The sequence below is a fragment of the Ursus arctos genome, unplaced genomic scaffold, assembly GCF_023065955.2.
Source record: "Ursus arctos isolate Adak ecotype North America unplaced genomic scaffold, UrsArc2.0 scaffold_14, whole genome shotgun sequence".
Classification (NCBI taxonomy): Eukaryota; Metazoa; Chordata; class Mammalia; order Carnivora; family Ursidae; genus Ursus; species Ursus arctos.
Genome location: NW_026622808.1, coordinates 56,251,673 through 56,265,017, shown reverse-complemented (window position 1 = coordinate 56,265,017; position 13,345 = coordinate 56,251,673). Strand labels below are relative to the sequence as shown.

The 13,345-nt window shown below is 34.5% G+C and overlaps 1 protein-coding gene across 1 annotated transcript in view; it reads right to left on the bottom strand.

Annotated features, from left to right (window-relative positions):
* Positions 1 to 13,345, bottom strand: part of LOC113257094 (contactin-6) — a 268,941-nt gene that overhangs the window by 67,555 nt on the left and 188,041 nt on the right. Inside the window, 4 exon segments of the mRNA XM_026501252.4 lie at positions 846 to 996; positions 3,173 to 3,302; positions 4,790 to 4,926; positions 8,552 to 8,736. Coding sequence (XP_026357037.3) covers positions 846 to 996; positions 3,173 to 3,302; positions 4,790 to 4,926; positions 8,552 to 8,736 — 603 coding nt within the window.

Sequence of the window (13,345 nt, the reverse complement as noted above, 5' to 3'; positions counted from 1 at the left end):
ACAAAACAATGTCTGGCTGAATTTGGAGTGACTATCTAGTTTTGGTGTAGAACTCACTCTCCAGGCCACCATAGCCTTGTCTCGTAAGACTGGCAGACCATCATTTCTCATCACACTTGATGTGAGTTAATGACACGTATGATGCTGACAAAGAGCTCATTGAAACCTCATTCAGGGTAGTATTCCATTGCACATCGGATCACACAGTAACACACCTGGGTCATTACAATAGAGCTCAACTACCGACTAGTCATCTCTAGGTGTACAAGGTTCTATAGTACAACTCAACGAAATGTATTCTAAGTAGAGAAGAACACCTGTTTTGCTCTATCTAAACTCCCCTAGAAAACATGCCAGTGCTGATCCAGGATTTCTCAATCACATCCAGAATAGAAGGAAACCTCTCTTCTTTCTCTACAGGAACCTCTCCACATTATTTTCATGTGGTGAATTCATTTTGTCATGGGGTGAACACCTGTGTGACTATTTAAAAACCACAACACCAGGTGTGTGAGTGTAAGTGTCTCTCTTTTGTGTAATGCTCTTCTCACTGATTTCTCAGCAGGCTGGGTCAGGAAAAATCTTCAAGCTGAATATAGAAAAAGGTCTTAAAGGATTTTAAAAAATATATTACAAGTGCATGCACTAAATATATTGCAGTAAAATTATACAAATAGGTCTTAAGTTTATAAGATTCTTTAGTTTTTGCTATCATGTGGAAATGTTTGGTATCTGTGAGTACCCAGTTGTAAGTTTATTATAAGGGAGAGAATTTTAGAAGACAGATTTGGAAGACATTGTACTACAAAATAGTTCAAAATATAATACAAAATAGATTTATTTACCTTTTGCTTTGTCTCAGGCTTTCCATTCCTCTTTTCCAGGAGATAGTTGCCCTAGGAAAAGCATTTGGCTTGCATTCGATAGTAATATCCCCACCAACTTGAACAACTGAATTTCTTTTAATGGGATTTTTTGAGAAATCAGGAGCTGAGGCTAAAAACAATATTAAAAACAAAATTGTTAAGTTATCCACTTAATTAATGTGTGGTAATGTGATGATGTAGTATATGAGACAAAATTTAATATTTATACCCAGAGCTCTTTTTCAAGCTATTTTGCTCAGGCTATTCTGGGGCCAGTTACCGACTTGGCATTTTGGAGGTCTATCTTCATTTTTCATGAAGATAACAATAGATATCACCTCAGAAATTTACTGTGGAGGTTAAATGAGATAACATCTATAAAGAAGTATAGCATACTGCCTGGCACAAAGTATGTGTTCAATAAATGTAATTTATCTTTGTTTTGGTGCAAGTCATTGGGATTAACAAAAGCCAGCTGGACTGGGGGAAGAAGCAAGTTACAAAGAGTAACATTCTTAACAGTGTTTACAATAAACAGGGTGAAGATGGTTCCATAAGAGACAGAAGGAAGGATCTGAACCCTGATGAGGGAAATCACCATATCTAGTCTAGTCAAGGTAATGATCCTACATGTGAAATATAAAATACCACTGAATTAAATCAGGAATACTCTATCACTGTGTCAGATTTCCTCAGGCAAGCCTTTAACCAGCAAAATGGAAATACTCTGCCTTCTATGGAAGCAGGCAGGCCGAGCAGAAATTAAAAAAAGAAAAAAAAGTCTTTGTCAGTTTCAACTTCGTCCCCACTAAATAAATGTTGAACAAATGTCAGTTCATGAGAGTGAGAAATTATCGGACTGACTGGGTGCATTTGAGTCTTTCCAGCTTTATGAACTTGGGAACCCATGTGTCCAATCCCCGTCCCCAGTCTAAAGTCTAATTGAGCTGAAATTCTTTCAGATATGCCATACTCTTTTGTTTCTGGGCATTTCAAGTATTGCTTCTTTGCCCTTCCACTGACCTGTGCGTGCTTTCTCTTTGGATCTCAGCTTAAAGAGAATGTCCTCAATTTAGAGTTATATTCAACTTGCCATGAAGTCTGACAACAACTACTCAATTATTGACCATAATAATTATATTTGAGTTTCCTTTTCTCAGTGAAACTATAGGTTCTATGAAAGTAAAGATCACTTAAGTATTGATAATTATATTTTTAGTGCTTAGTACACATAAATGTTCAATAAATAGTAGTGATTCAAAGAATAAACAAATCCATGTCCCTTCCATAAGCTCATGAAACCTTATCTCTTTGTTTGATCCTTCCTCTCTTTCATCTCCTTTCTTCCTACCATGAAGAAAACTGTGATAAAAGACACTAATGGGTTATTTATTGTAACAGACACCACTGAGATTATCATTCTCCAACTGCTTCTATCCCCAGTTTTTCACTATAGGGACTTAGCTGCCCAGCTTTCCTTCAGGTCTGGGTGGTCATGTGGCAGGGTTCTAGCCATCGGCATAAAAGGATTTTACTGTAAGGATGCAAGGCAGTTTTGCATTTTCTAATGAGAAGGATAGATTTGGTCACTTTTGTCCCTACCTTCCCCTTCTCCCTTAAGTAGGGACTTTATTTCTGTAACTATAGCAGTCACCCCCTCAAGACTATAAGCACAAAAAAGGTATAAAGAATAACATCATCAATCACAGTTCCATGGCTCAGCTACCACCCCTGAACTTCTTGTTAAGAGATAAAATAAATATCTGCTTAAATCATTATAAATTGAGCTTTTCTATTCTTTTCTTTAATTGGCAGATTAAAACATTTTTTTTTTCTTTTAATTTGAGAGAGCGAGTGAGAGAGAGCACAAGCAGGGAGGAAAGGGAGAAGCAGACTCCACGTGAGCAGGGAGCCCGACGTGGGGCTGGATCCCAGGGCCCTAGGATCATGACTTGAGCCGAAGGTAGACACTTAACTGGCTGAGCCGCCCAGGCGCCCCAGATGAAAACATTTCTAATGGATAATTTTGAATTGTACTCAAAACATCACGTGCTAGGATCAGCTTTGGAGGAGACTTCTTCTGGTTTGGATGAACCCAACAGTGGGCTTCTCTGGAAGCCCTAATGTATTGCTCAAGTAGAATAATAATTATCACCCTGCATTTTTTTTAAAGTTAATTTAGACATTTGCCATTATTTCAAGGTAAAGCAATCTCTAATTTACAGAAAAATTGGATTCATATTATGTATAACCATAGCTTGCTAAAATGTCATTTTGAATTTTTTGGTTATAAATGAATGACTTACCTAATACTCTCAATTCTGCATTTGCATAAATTATCTGATATTTGTTTTCTGCAGCACACTGGTAGACACCAGAATCTGACACATTCAGCATAGTTATGACAAGTGTACCATTTTCTATTTGAATTCTTTCCTAATAAAAGAAAAGTCATGGAAAGATGCTAGTATATTAATGTAGGCATTCTCTTAACCAAAATACATTATTAAACATTTGTGCATAAATACAGATAGGATATTTTGGTGTATGAGAACTGATGTTTATGAAGATGAAACTTAATATCCTGCAAGATTCTGAGCAGCTTTTTGAAGTTGAAAAAAGAAACATCCTTCATATAATTTTAATGGTTAGTATATTTTATGTTATCTCATTTCTTTGAAAATTGGCATTGTCTGCATAGAGTGTATGTTACTGTTCTATTATATGGTATATAAAATAATTTGGAAGCTTGTACCATTCCAATTATTCCAGAAAATATGGTTAATAATAACGTTAGACATGAATATAATGGTTAGAAACTCCCTTGGCCTTCTATCATAAGGTCTCCAAAAGACTTGAAATGTGATGACTTGATAATGTTCTAATTGAGTCATAAGTTGGAGAAGCTAAATTCTCCTTTTCTGCAGCCTGCCATGGTATGCTTAAAGAGCCGAAATCTGTTACAGAGTCCCATTTGGAGTACTGAAATACAATTTTGAGTGCACATAATAAAATAGTTTAATAGAGCAAATATAATTTTTAAAAAATATTTCAGTATACCTATTACCATCCTTTAAAGATAATAAAAGTAGGCTGGAGGAAACAGAAAATGCTCTATGCAAAAGGTATTCAGGAAGAAAATTCCATAAAACCAAAACAAAGAACAGCATTATATTCAGCTTCTAAACAGCAGATGTTCTTTGTGTCCCTAGCTGTGCCTACAAGTGCAAAGTAAAAGAGAGAATTAACACAATTATCTGGATAATTTGATGAAAAAAATCTGTCTCATTTTCAGTATACTGTAGAACAAAAGTATAATTTAGACTGAAAAATGTGGATAACTACCTCAGTTTCTACTTCCTATGGATTTAGAGTCACTAGTTTTCAGAAAAGCAAGATACTGGATAATGTTTAAGAGCTTAGATCCTAGAATCAGACTATGTTTAGAATACAAACTCTAACATTTACTAACTGTCGTGTGACTTTGGACAAGTGACTTAACCTCTCTGAAACCAATCTTCATCATCTACAGAAGAAATAATATTAGCATCTCTCTTATAAAATTGTCATGAGGATAAAACAAGATAATGAATGGAAAAATATTTATACAGGAACTGGAGCATACAAGAGTTTGGTGGACGTTAATTATGATGATGATAATATCTGAATGTGGATCTATCACTGACTAGTGTGTGACCTTATGCAAGTTGTTTTCTCTACCCTTAACTTTTCTCATTTGAAAAATGGGGAAAATATCAATAGCTACTTTGAGTTTACTTAAGTATTATATAAATTAGTATTATGAAGAGTATACTACATTTCCTAACACCTACTAAGCATTTCATAAACATTAGTTGTCCCTGGTAGTAACAAAATTTCCCTAGGAGAATAGATGAATTTTCAATATCAACATAGATACGTACCTCTGGATTGAGGCGTTCACCATTCTTTAACCAGGTGTACAAAGGATTTGGCTTTCCACTAGCTTTGCATTCCCACAACAAATTGTCATGGATAGATAGGTATGTATTTTGGATTTTTTGTTCCCATTCTGGTGGGGCTGTTTCAAAAACAGACAAGAACAACTACTTGGCAAGCCAGTTATCCAAAATATTGTGCAACATTCCAAGGTCTGTAGAAGGCAGAAGGACAAGACATACTGGGTCCAACAGTGCTGCGAACACATGATTTGAGTGAAGGGAAATGTGGAACAACGGAAATCTTGATATAAATATCAGCGGTCCTTTGGCATAAGATAAATATTTGCCAATTGTCATTCTGATGCACCTTTACAGCAACTTGGGTGTTGTGGGAAAAGGTTCAAATGTAAAACAAGGCCGGAGAATAATTTCATGGTAAATACTGGTGCATAGGTCAAGTTAGAAAATGTATACCAAATCTGAACCCACTGTGGGCACAAGGCCCTTGATTATATTTGGTCCAAACTGTTCTAACTAAAAATAAGTATATCTATATCAGACATAATTATAATTCAGTTTGAAGCATAATTCAAATATGAGCCTTATCATATTTTAGCAGGATTATAGTCTTTTTTTTTTTTTTTTACCCTAGATAAAACCTTTGACAGGCAGTGAGTACTGAGGCATTTATATTAAAGTGCTATTTAGGTATAAGGTGGTATTATTCTTACTACCATTGACAGAAACAGGTGGGGTACAGATTAAATGTTTTAAAACTATTATTTCTTTCATAAAGATGATATAGGGCTGCCTGGCTGTGTCATTTAATCCCTCTCTTTTATTTAGGTCTGTCCTCAGATACATAAGAGCAGGTAAAATTTCCTTTGGAACTGCAGGCTATTACAAGCTAGATGTTTTATATGTCTAATTGCAGTTAATTCTCCTTCCAATCTTTTGTAGAGGATTTTTGCAGAGATGTTAGGTAACCTGCTCAAGAAGACACAGTCAAAAAATACAGAAGCCAAAATTTGAACCCTGAAAGCAGAGCCTAAGTCAAGGGGTTGTGTTCAGGCTGTCTGTCTGGGAATGCCAGACACCATAGGTAAGGTTTCAGGAAGAGGAACAGTCAACAGGGAAGGAAAGAGGCAATGCAAGGATCAGTTATTGAGTTGGCCACCAACAGGGGCCACTGTTACTCTATCTTCTGTGAAGTTCTAAGGGGTCTTTATAACTGCCTACCCAGGGAAAGGAAGAGTGGCATTTGTTCACTGGATCCTGTCCACAGTCATTCAGGGGCAGTATAGGCATTATGTATTAGCACCTCCAGGTTGTGTGTGCTTACGTGCTGAGTAGGCTCTTGAGAACAAAGAAAACTGAGGGGGAAACAAGATGGACTTTGTGTGGAACCTGAGATGAGACTCTGTCAGGTTACACCCGCAAAACATAGAGCTGCTCATTGTAGCAGTGGTTGAAGTAAGAAGTGGGACTGAGAGTCTTTGAAATGTTATACAAGTAAATCTGACTTCCCGGGTTTTCCCACTGCAACATCTGCTTCCACTAAGATAAAAGGTCCTTTATGGAGCTGGTCACTGAGAAGAAGGAATCATGACATCTCACTGTCGTAAAAACTAAGCCTGGGATTACCACCTGTGGAAATCAAGAGGACTTCCAGTTACAGAACATGCTCATCACAGTTTTAAGGGCAAATCAAGGCAAGACTTAGAAGTGGATGCATGGGTGAAATTGAATCATGTTTCTGAATATTAGCAAAACTTTATAATTTGTAGATGATTGTTTAGAAATTGTTTTAACATATGTTAGACCTGGGAGAAGGAATTCATACTCACATAAAATTCATATAGCTTATACAAGTCTGAAATATATATGGGTTGTTGTTTAATGCAGTAATTATAACTTTAAAACACATTTATTTTTTTAATACATAAATCCTTTGGATGCTTCAGATTCTGAAGACCAAGACCAGTTTGGAAATACATGAAAGAAAGGACTTAGGATTTCAGGTCAACTATATGGGCATGGATTTTAGATTTTATTTTTTTGCCAATTGAATGGTTATGGAAAGTCACTTAACTTCTCTGAATATGTTTCATTTTCTATAATGATATTAATACTTTAAAGTCCTTTGGAGGTTATAAAGATACAATATAGAGGGATAGGATTCTGAATTGTAACTTAAACACAGCAATATAATAAAACTGATTCTTTTCTTAAAAATTTCAGGTCTTATGCAATGCTCAGGTAATTGAGTCAATTACTCAATTGCTCCTTTGGGAGCACAGTGACAAATAAATTAATAGGTGAGCAAGAAGCATAATATTTGTCTTATTGACCAATTATTCATTATTACTCCACAAGGACCATTTGGACTCATTAAATGGCTAATGACATGTATTCCTTCCTCTTACTATTGTTAACAATTACATGAATTAATATTTGTAAAATCTGTTGTGTAAGTTAACAGTTTCTGTAGAAATGTGGGAGAAAGCACTTTATTATTGATTTCTGGTTTAAAGATACCCTCATTTTCTGTTTAATCATTTAGATATATCTTTGTCTATTTAATAGAAAAATGAAGTATCTATTAAAAACTAGCCAAAGCCTTTAATACTTTGGTGCCACTAAAATACTTCCAGTCACATCCTTACTATTTTATTTACAACGGATGTTAGATTCGAAAGACTGTTTTTTAAAAAATACGTACGTGTGTGTGTGTGTGTGTATATAACTACAACTGTAGAGGAATAATCAGCAGGATATCATATTCTATATATAAAATAGTACTTTTCATTCAAGGTTAAAATAGGAAATTCTAAAGGAAATGGAAAATAATATAACCAAGGCACAATATGTTCTCCCCACAGGATACTCAACCGCCATTCCTATGAGAAAATTACAATACCTTGGACTTTTCCAGTTATGAAAAAATATATATTTTCTTCAATTACTTTATCATTGATTGTAAACATATCACACAGAAACATGTCACATAAAAAAGTATTTTTGGTCACGTATAAATACAATCTTAAAAAGTTCTCCAGTACGGATATATTAAATTTAGCAAAGAAGTTAAGCATATCCTAAAAGCACCAAACATTTTGGTAATTCTGGGGGTGTATTTTATGATTTGTTTGATGTAGAAAAAGAAAAAAAATTCATGCAAGTGTGTATTTTGGCCTGGATAAATGAAGACATGAAGACAATTTTTATATAATATATGCTTTCATTTGAGATTCTGGTAATTGAGACAAACATATATTTTAAGTGAGGTAATGACTTTATTTTTCTATTATCTACATATGAATAGACAAAATCTGTAAAACAGAAACAAATACTGAAAACTACCATTCAGTATTATGTTTCTCCTGTCATTTTCTCCTTCTTTTGTGAATTCTACTTAGAAGTATAATTAAGATTGTCATGGGCTGTTGGTGCATGCTTTATGGGAAATATATTGGATTCTATGGTACTTTGTGTTACAAACTTTTATAGCTTTAATGTGACACTGTTGATACTTTCAAGGCAATTATAATAAACAATAGCATGCAAAAGCCATGATGGAATTAAAGCTATATTTTAAAAATGGTCATTCCCACCTGTCCATCACTGTATGAAGCATCCTAACCTAGATATGTATCTGCTTTATTTCTCCTTTGACACTTCCACAACATGCTAATGATTTTCACTACTTACTATGAAGGATATTACCAAATATTTCATATATTTTTTGAAATTCTATTAGCTTACCATAGAAAATGAGTTGACCCTTTGCAAGGTTTCTTCCTCGAAGGTTGCCTGCAATGCACTCATAGAAGCCTTCATCTTCCTGTTGAAAGTTCGGGATTTCAAGAATAGCTTGGGATTTGCTGTACTTGACTTTCCCTGGCAACGGGTTTCCATCCAACCTCCTCCAACTAATATCAGGGACTGGACTAAACAGTTATACCTCATTAGAATAGAAGACGATTTAGTCTTTATGACAGCAGGATAACATAAGAGCGTCCTTAAGAGTAATTCTCAAGGAAAAGTTTTCAATCAATCTATTATGTCGTGACTAGTTTTCAGATCATGCAATCATTCACCATTCACTCATTCAACAATTTATAACACTTTATTAAGTGCCTGCCATGTGCAAGTCATGGTGCTATAATCAGGGAATAAATCGATGAATAAAATAGACATGTTTTCTGCCCTCAAGTTGCTTAAAGACCAGTGGAGAAACATACAATAAATAAATAATAAAAAAATAATACATTTGTAAATTGCAGTAAATGAAACAAAGGAAACAGGGTGCAGAAATAGGAACAAGATTATATCAATGTAAATATGGTGGTCAGGAAATTCTTTGTAAGCATGTGACATTTAAGAGTAGACCACCTTTTTCTATATTTATAGATTCTAGGACAAGAATACAGATTCCTCTATAGCTAAATTGGTACTAACAGGTAACTGAAGACATACGTGATGGGTGATCTAGATCATCAAGGAAACCAGTACAATACAACAGATCTATATAAACTGGGAGTATAGGTTTCATGATTTTCAAAAGAATGTACTCATTTATACCTTATCTAAAACAAAAACAACAAAAAACCCCATAGAAGATAATTTTATTTTGTACCCTACTGCTGTTAGAATTTGTGGAGTTCCTTTATTTATAGGTTTAGCTTAATATCTTATATCTAATACCTTTAGTCTAATGTGAATATCTTTTAAAATAGCAAAAATATATTTAAAATATCTGAATCTAAGTGCTAACAATAAGGGATGAATTTAGAAATTCATCGTGAGAAAGACCTTGCTTCTACAGATATAATATAAAGAAATGCAGGCTATATGTAAAGTTACAGCAGGAAAGTATTTCCTAATAAACTAATCATTTGTAATATCAATCCCCAATCTATTTACATTAACATCTTTCCTTTCCTACTGTCAAATCATTCTTCATTCCCTTATAGATTTCCAGATGATTTAAATATTTCTATTCTAAATATATTTTAAATTAATAATAATAATAATAAAAGTAATTCATTTTGCAAAGCCAGATTGTAAACTTTGTCAAAGATACAGGATTTCTTCAAGTCAACAAAAATAATGCAGGAATTATCCAGTCAAATGCAAAGTGGTTGACAAAGATCTGTGGAGTTTGAGCAGTAAACTGCAGAATATTGGTGATGGTGACTCAGTAAAGGCTTCAAAAAAAGCAAAACTGATGAAGTCCAAGGAATTTTTTATTGGCAAACAATGATGATCCTTCTATGCAAATCAAAGATACACACAATATAGAAAGTCACACATGTGCTCACATATATTTGTCAGAAAACATACCCTCCAATCACTGTGTGATTTGTCTATTTTTCTCAGAATTAGTATATAGTTACAAATGTAACTTGAATTTTGTTAAACACAAAATAAAATAATTATTATGATAAACTTGGTTTTGTCCTTCTAAAAAGCCTTGCCACTTACCACAAATTAAGGTTGACATTTTAGTAGAAGGGCATATTCCTGCCAACAATTAACCTCAGATAACTGGTTTTCTTATTAATTCATATTACTGAGTACAAAACAACAAATAAAAATGAAGTTTTAGAAGAAAATTTATTCACATAGAAAGATCTTCACCAAGTCAGGAGAATTTTATAGTATATGCTCTATCATCCAAATTTTTAAAAAATATATATGTGCTGCATATGTGAAGATAGTAAAAGTTATTATCTATGATAATATTAATACCTTTAATTTTCTTCTTTCTGCTTATCTCCATTTTCCATTATTTTCCTACAAATGCATGCATTACCTGTGTAATAAAAATTTCTAAGAAAATTTATTTACAAAGAGAATACAGAGGCTCTGATACTTGTCTAAATTCATGATCCTTTGTTAGTTTTTTATGACAGTGTATCTCTGAGGTTTGTGACAAATACATGCAAAGTCACCAACTAAAAAAAGCTTTTAACCTAAATATTCAGACCAAAAAATCAGTAAAGACTGAGTATACTTCCCATAGTTATATCATAGTTCTTTATTTTGATTATGAAGACAGAAGTCATTTTTAAACATCACTAAATATCTAAATCTGAGTCAGTTTGACATTTAAAATAATTGTAATAGTATCACAACAAATAGCTACTTCTTATTAACCACAAACGATGTGCTCCATATTATATATGTGTACCACATGCCACAGTTAATCTCCTTTACTTTTCCTACAACTAAAGGTGGCAGAGCTAGGATCTATGTCCAAGTTTCCTTGCCTCAAAAGCTGTGTACTTAATCATAAGGCATACAGACCCCACGGCTATTACATGATCATCTTCTGATAGCTTTAGTATTTGTGGTTTTACAAGAGTAGATGTCTGTTTAAAGTGTCCAAATTAAGTAGGGGCAAAAAGAACAAGTCCAACCTATCCCAACTATTCCTACTTTCCCCAAAAGAACTCACCGGTAACACTGAAGTCTCTCCGGATAAGCTCTTTTCCCCTAAATGGATGAAATGGTAGATCCTATAGGGATACAGAGGTATAGAGATACACCTTTCCAACAGAAGTAATGCAGCAGAAAATGTCAGTACTCTACTTGCATGCCTTCTGATCCCTTAGCCACCCCAGATTCTGAAGTGCCATTACCCTCAACAGTTAGTATCTTTATCTGTATCTCTTTGTTGACAACTACCCTCAAGCTGCTGTAGCTAACTTTCCCTTCACAAAGAAAAGAGGTGAAAGCAGCTAGGCATTTACACATCCCTGAGGACAGCTCTTAACAAACACCTGATTGGGCGCCGTGGTACAAATAGTCCAGCTCCTTGCCCCTGCTGATTGGGTATCTCTAGGGTGTGCCCTGCACTCTCTCCAGAGCTCCCCTACAGGACTGAGGCTAATTTAACTTCTGTTGAATTTTGCATGATACCATACTCTGCTTGGGTACTCTCCCATACCTGTCCCACTTCCCCATTCTCTTATGGGTTCTTTCTAAGAACTCTTCTATCAAATTACTTGCAAAAAATGATCCTTTCAAGGTCTGCTTCTTGAAAAACCCATTTATTAGAATTCCCAATATACTCTGACCATTTTTTACTTTAATTACAATATCGACCACAAGGAACCCTTAAATAATTCTCAGTATGAAATGTCCATGTAGCCATTAGACAGATATAGAAATGGTATTCTGTGATATTAAACATCAGTGGAATACAAGATCAAAACTAAGCAGTAGAATCCTTGTGGAAAGCCACGACTGTGGAACATACAAGGTCTAAATTACACCAGAATAACAGCAAAAGGCAAGAAATGTAGAAAAGACACAAGGCTGAACAGAGACAGATAAGTTTCTCACTTAAAAAAGAACACCCTTTAGGGTTTTTTTCTTACCTCATTTGGAGTTGGAGTGGTAAGTCTTTTCCCATAAACCATTTAATTATGGAGAAGGTTATAAGATTCAGTGTACTAACTTCTAACTTAAGAACTTTCAATTTTGAAGAAGGGTATAAGAATTAGAGTAATGAATTCTCAATCTGCAGTGAACCCATGTTTGTTTGTTTGTTTTCTGTATTTTGATTTTCCTTTAAAAAACCAATGCTTCCTACCTTTACTTCATCTGATTTGAATTGGCAAGACTACACCTCAGGCTTCAAGAGAGAGCACAAGATTCAGGTCTTGCCATTTGAAACAGCTGCACTATAGTCACTGTGATTTGTCAACTATGGGAACCAAGACAACCTGTCAGAGACAACTACACTCAATTCTGGGACTGCTTTTGGAAGAACTGTTGAAGGGAGAATCTTCACTGTGGTTTGCTGACAATGTAATAGAAACGTAGAACTTCTAAGCAATAATTTCCCACCAAATGGAGTATCTTTGAAAACGAAAGTTAACACAAAGGAAAGAAACTTGGAATTCTTCACATGCCTGGAACAAGTTATGCCTGATGCCCACCCCCACCCAGATCTCTCTTTGAACACTTCTGTAAGTCAATACATTCTTTTCTTTTTCGACTTAGGCTTGTTTGAGTTGTTTTCCTGCTGCTTTCAAACCAATCCTCCCACCAAAAAAAAAAAAAAAAAAAAAAAAAGGAAGAAGACTTGACAAATAGTTCTGAATGCCTGGTCTAAATGCTACCTGTGGGACTGAATTATACAATATGGTGGATTCCCTCTGGAGATTACATTTTATACTCCATATATTAGAATTCTCAGGGCAACTAAGCTACCAAAAAAATCGCTTTTGAAAGTTTTAGAAAAAAACAAGTCTTATCAAATGGATTTTATGACTACATTTTATGTTAAAATTACTAATAGGAGACAAATCAAGCAGTTTTATAAGAATTCACAGTTACTAATTAAATGCTGAGATTTTCTTCAGATTTGTCATATCACTGCTAAATATGAATGCCATCATCCTCCTGATTATCACTGGTAATGTGATATATACAGACAGAATAAATGCAAAACACAGATTACATAAAAATGCATGTTCATTTTAATGGAAACTTCCCATTTTGTCCTAAAACTTCTTATGAAGATACTAAATGAAGAACTAAATG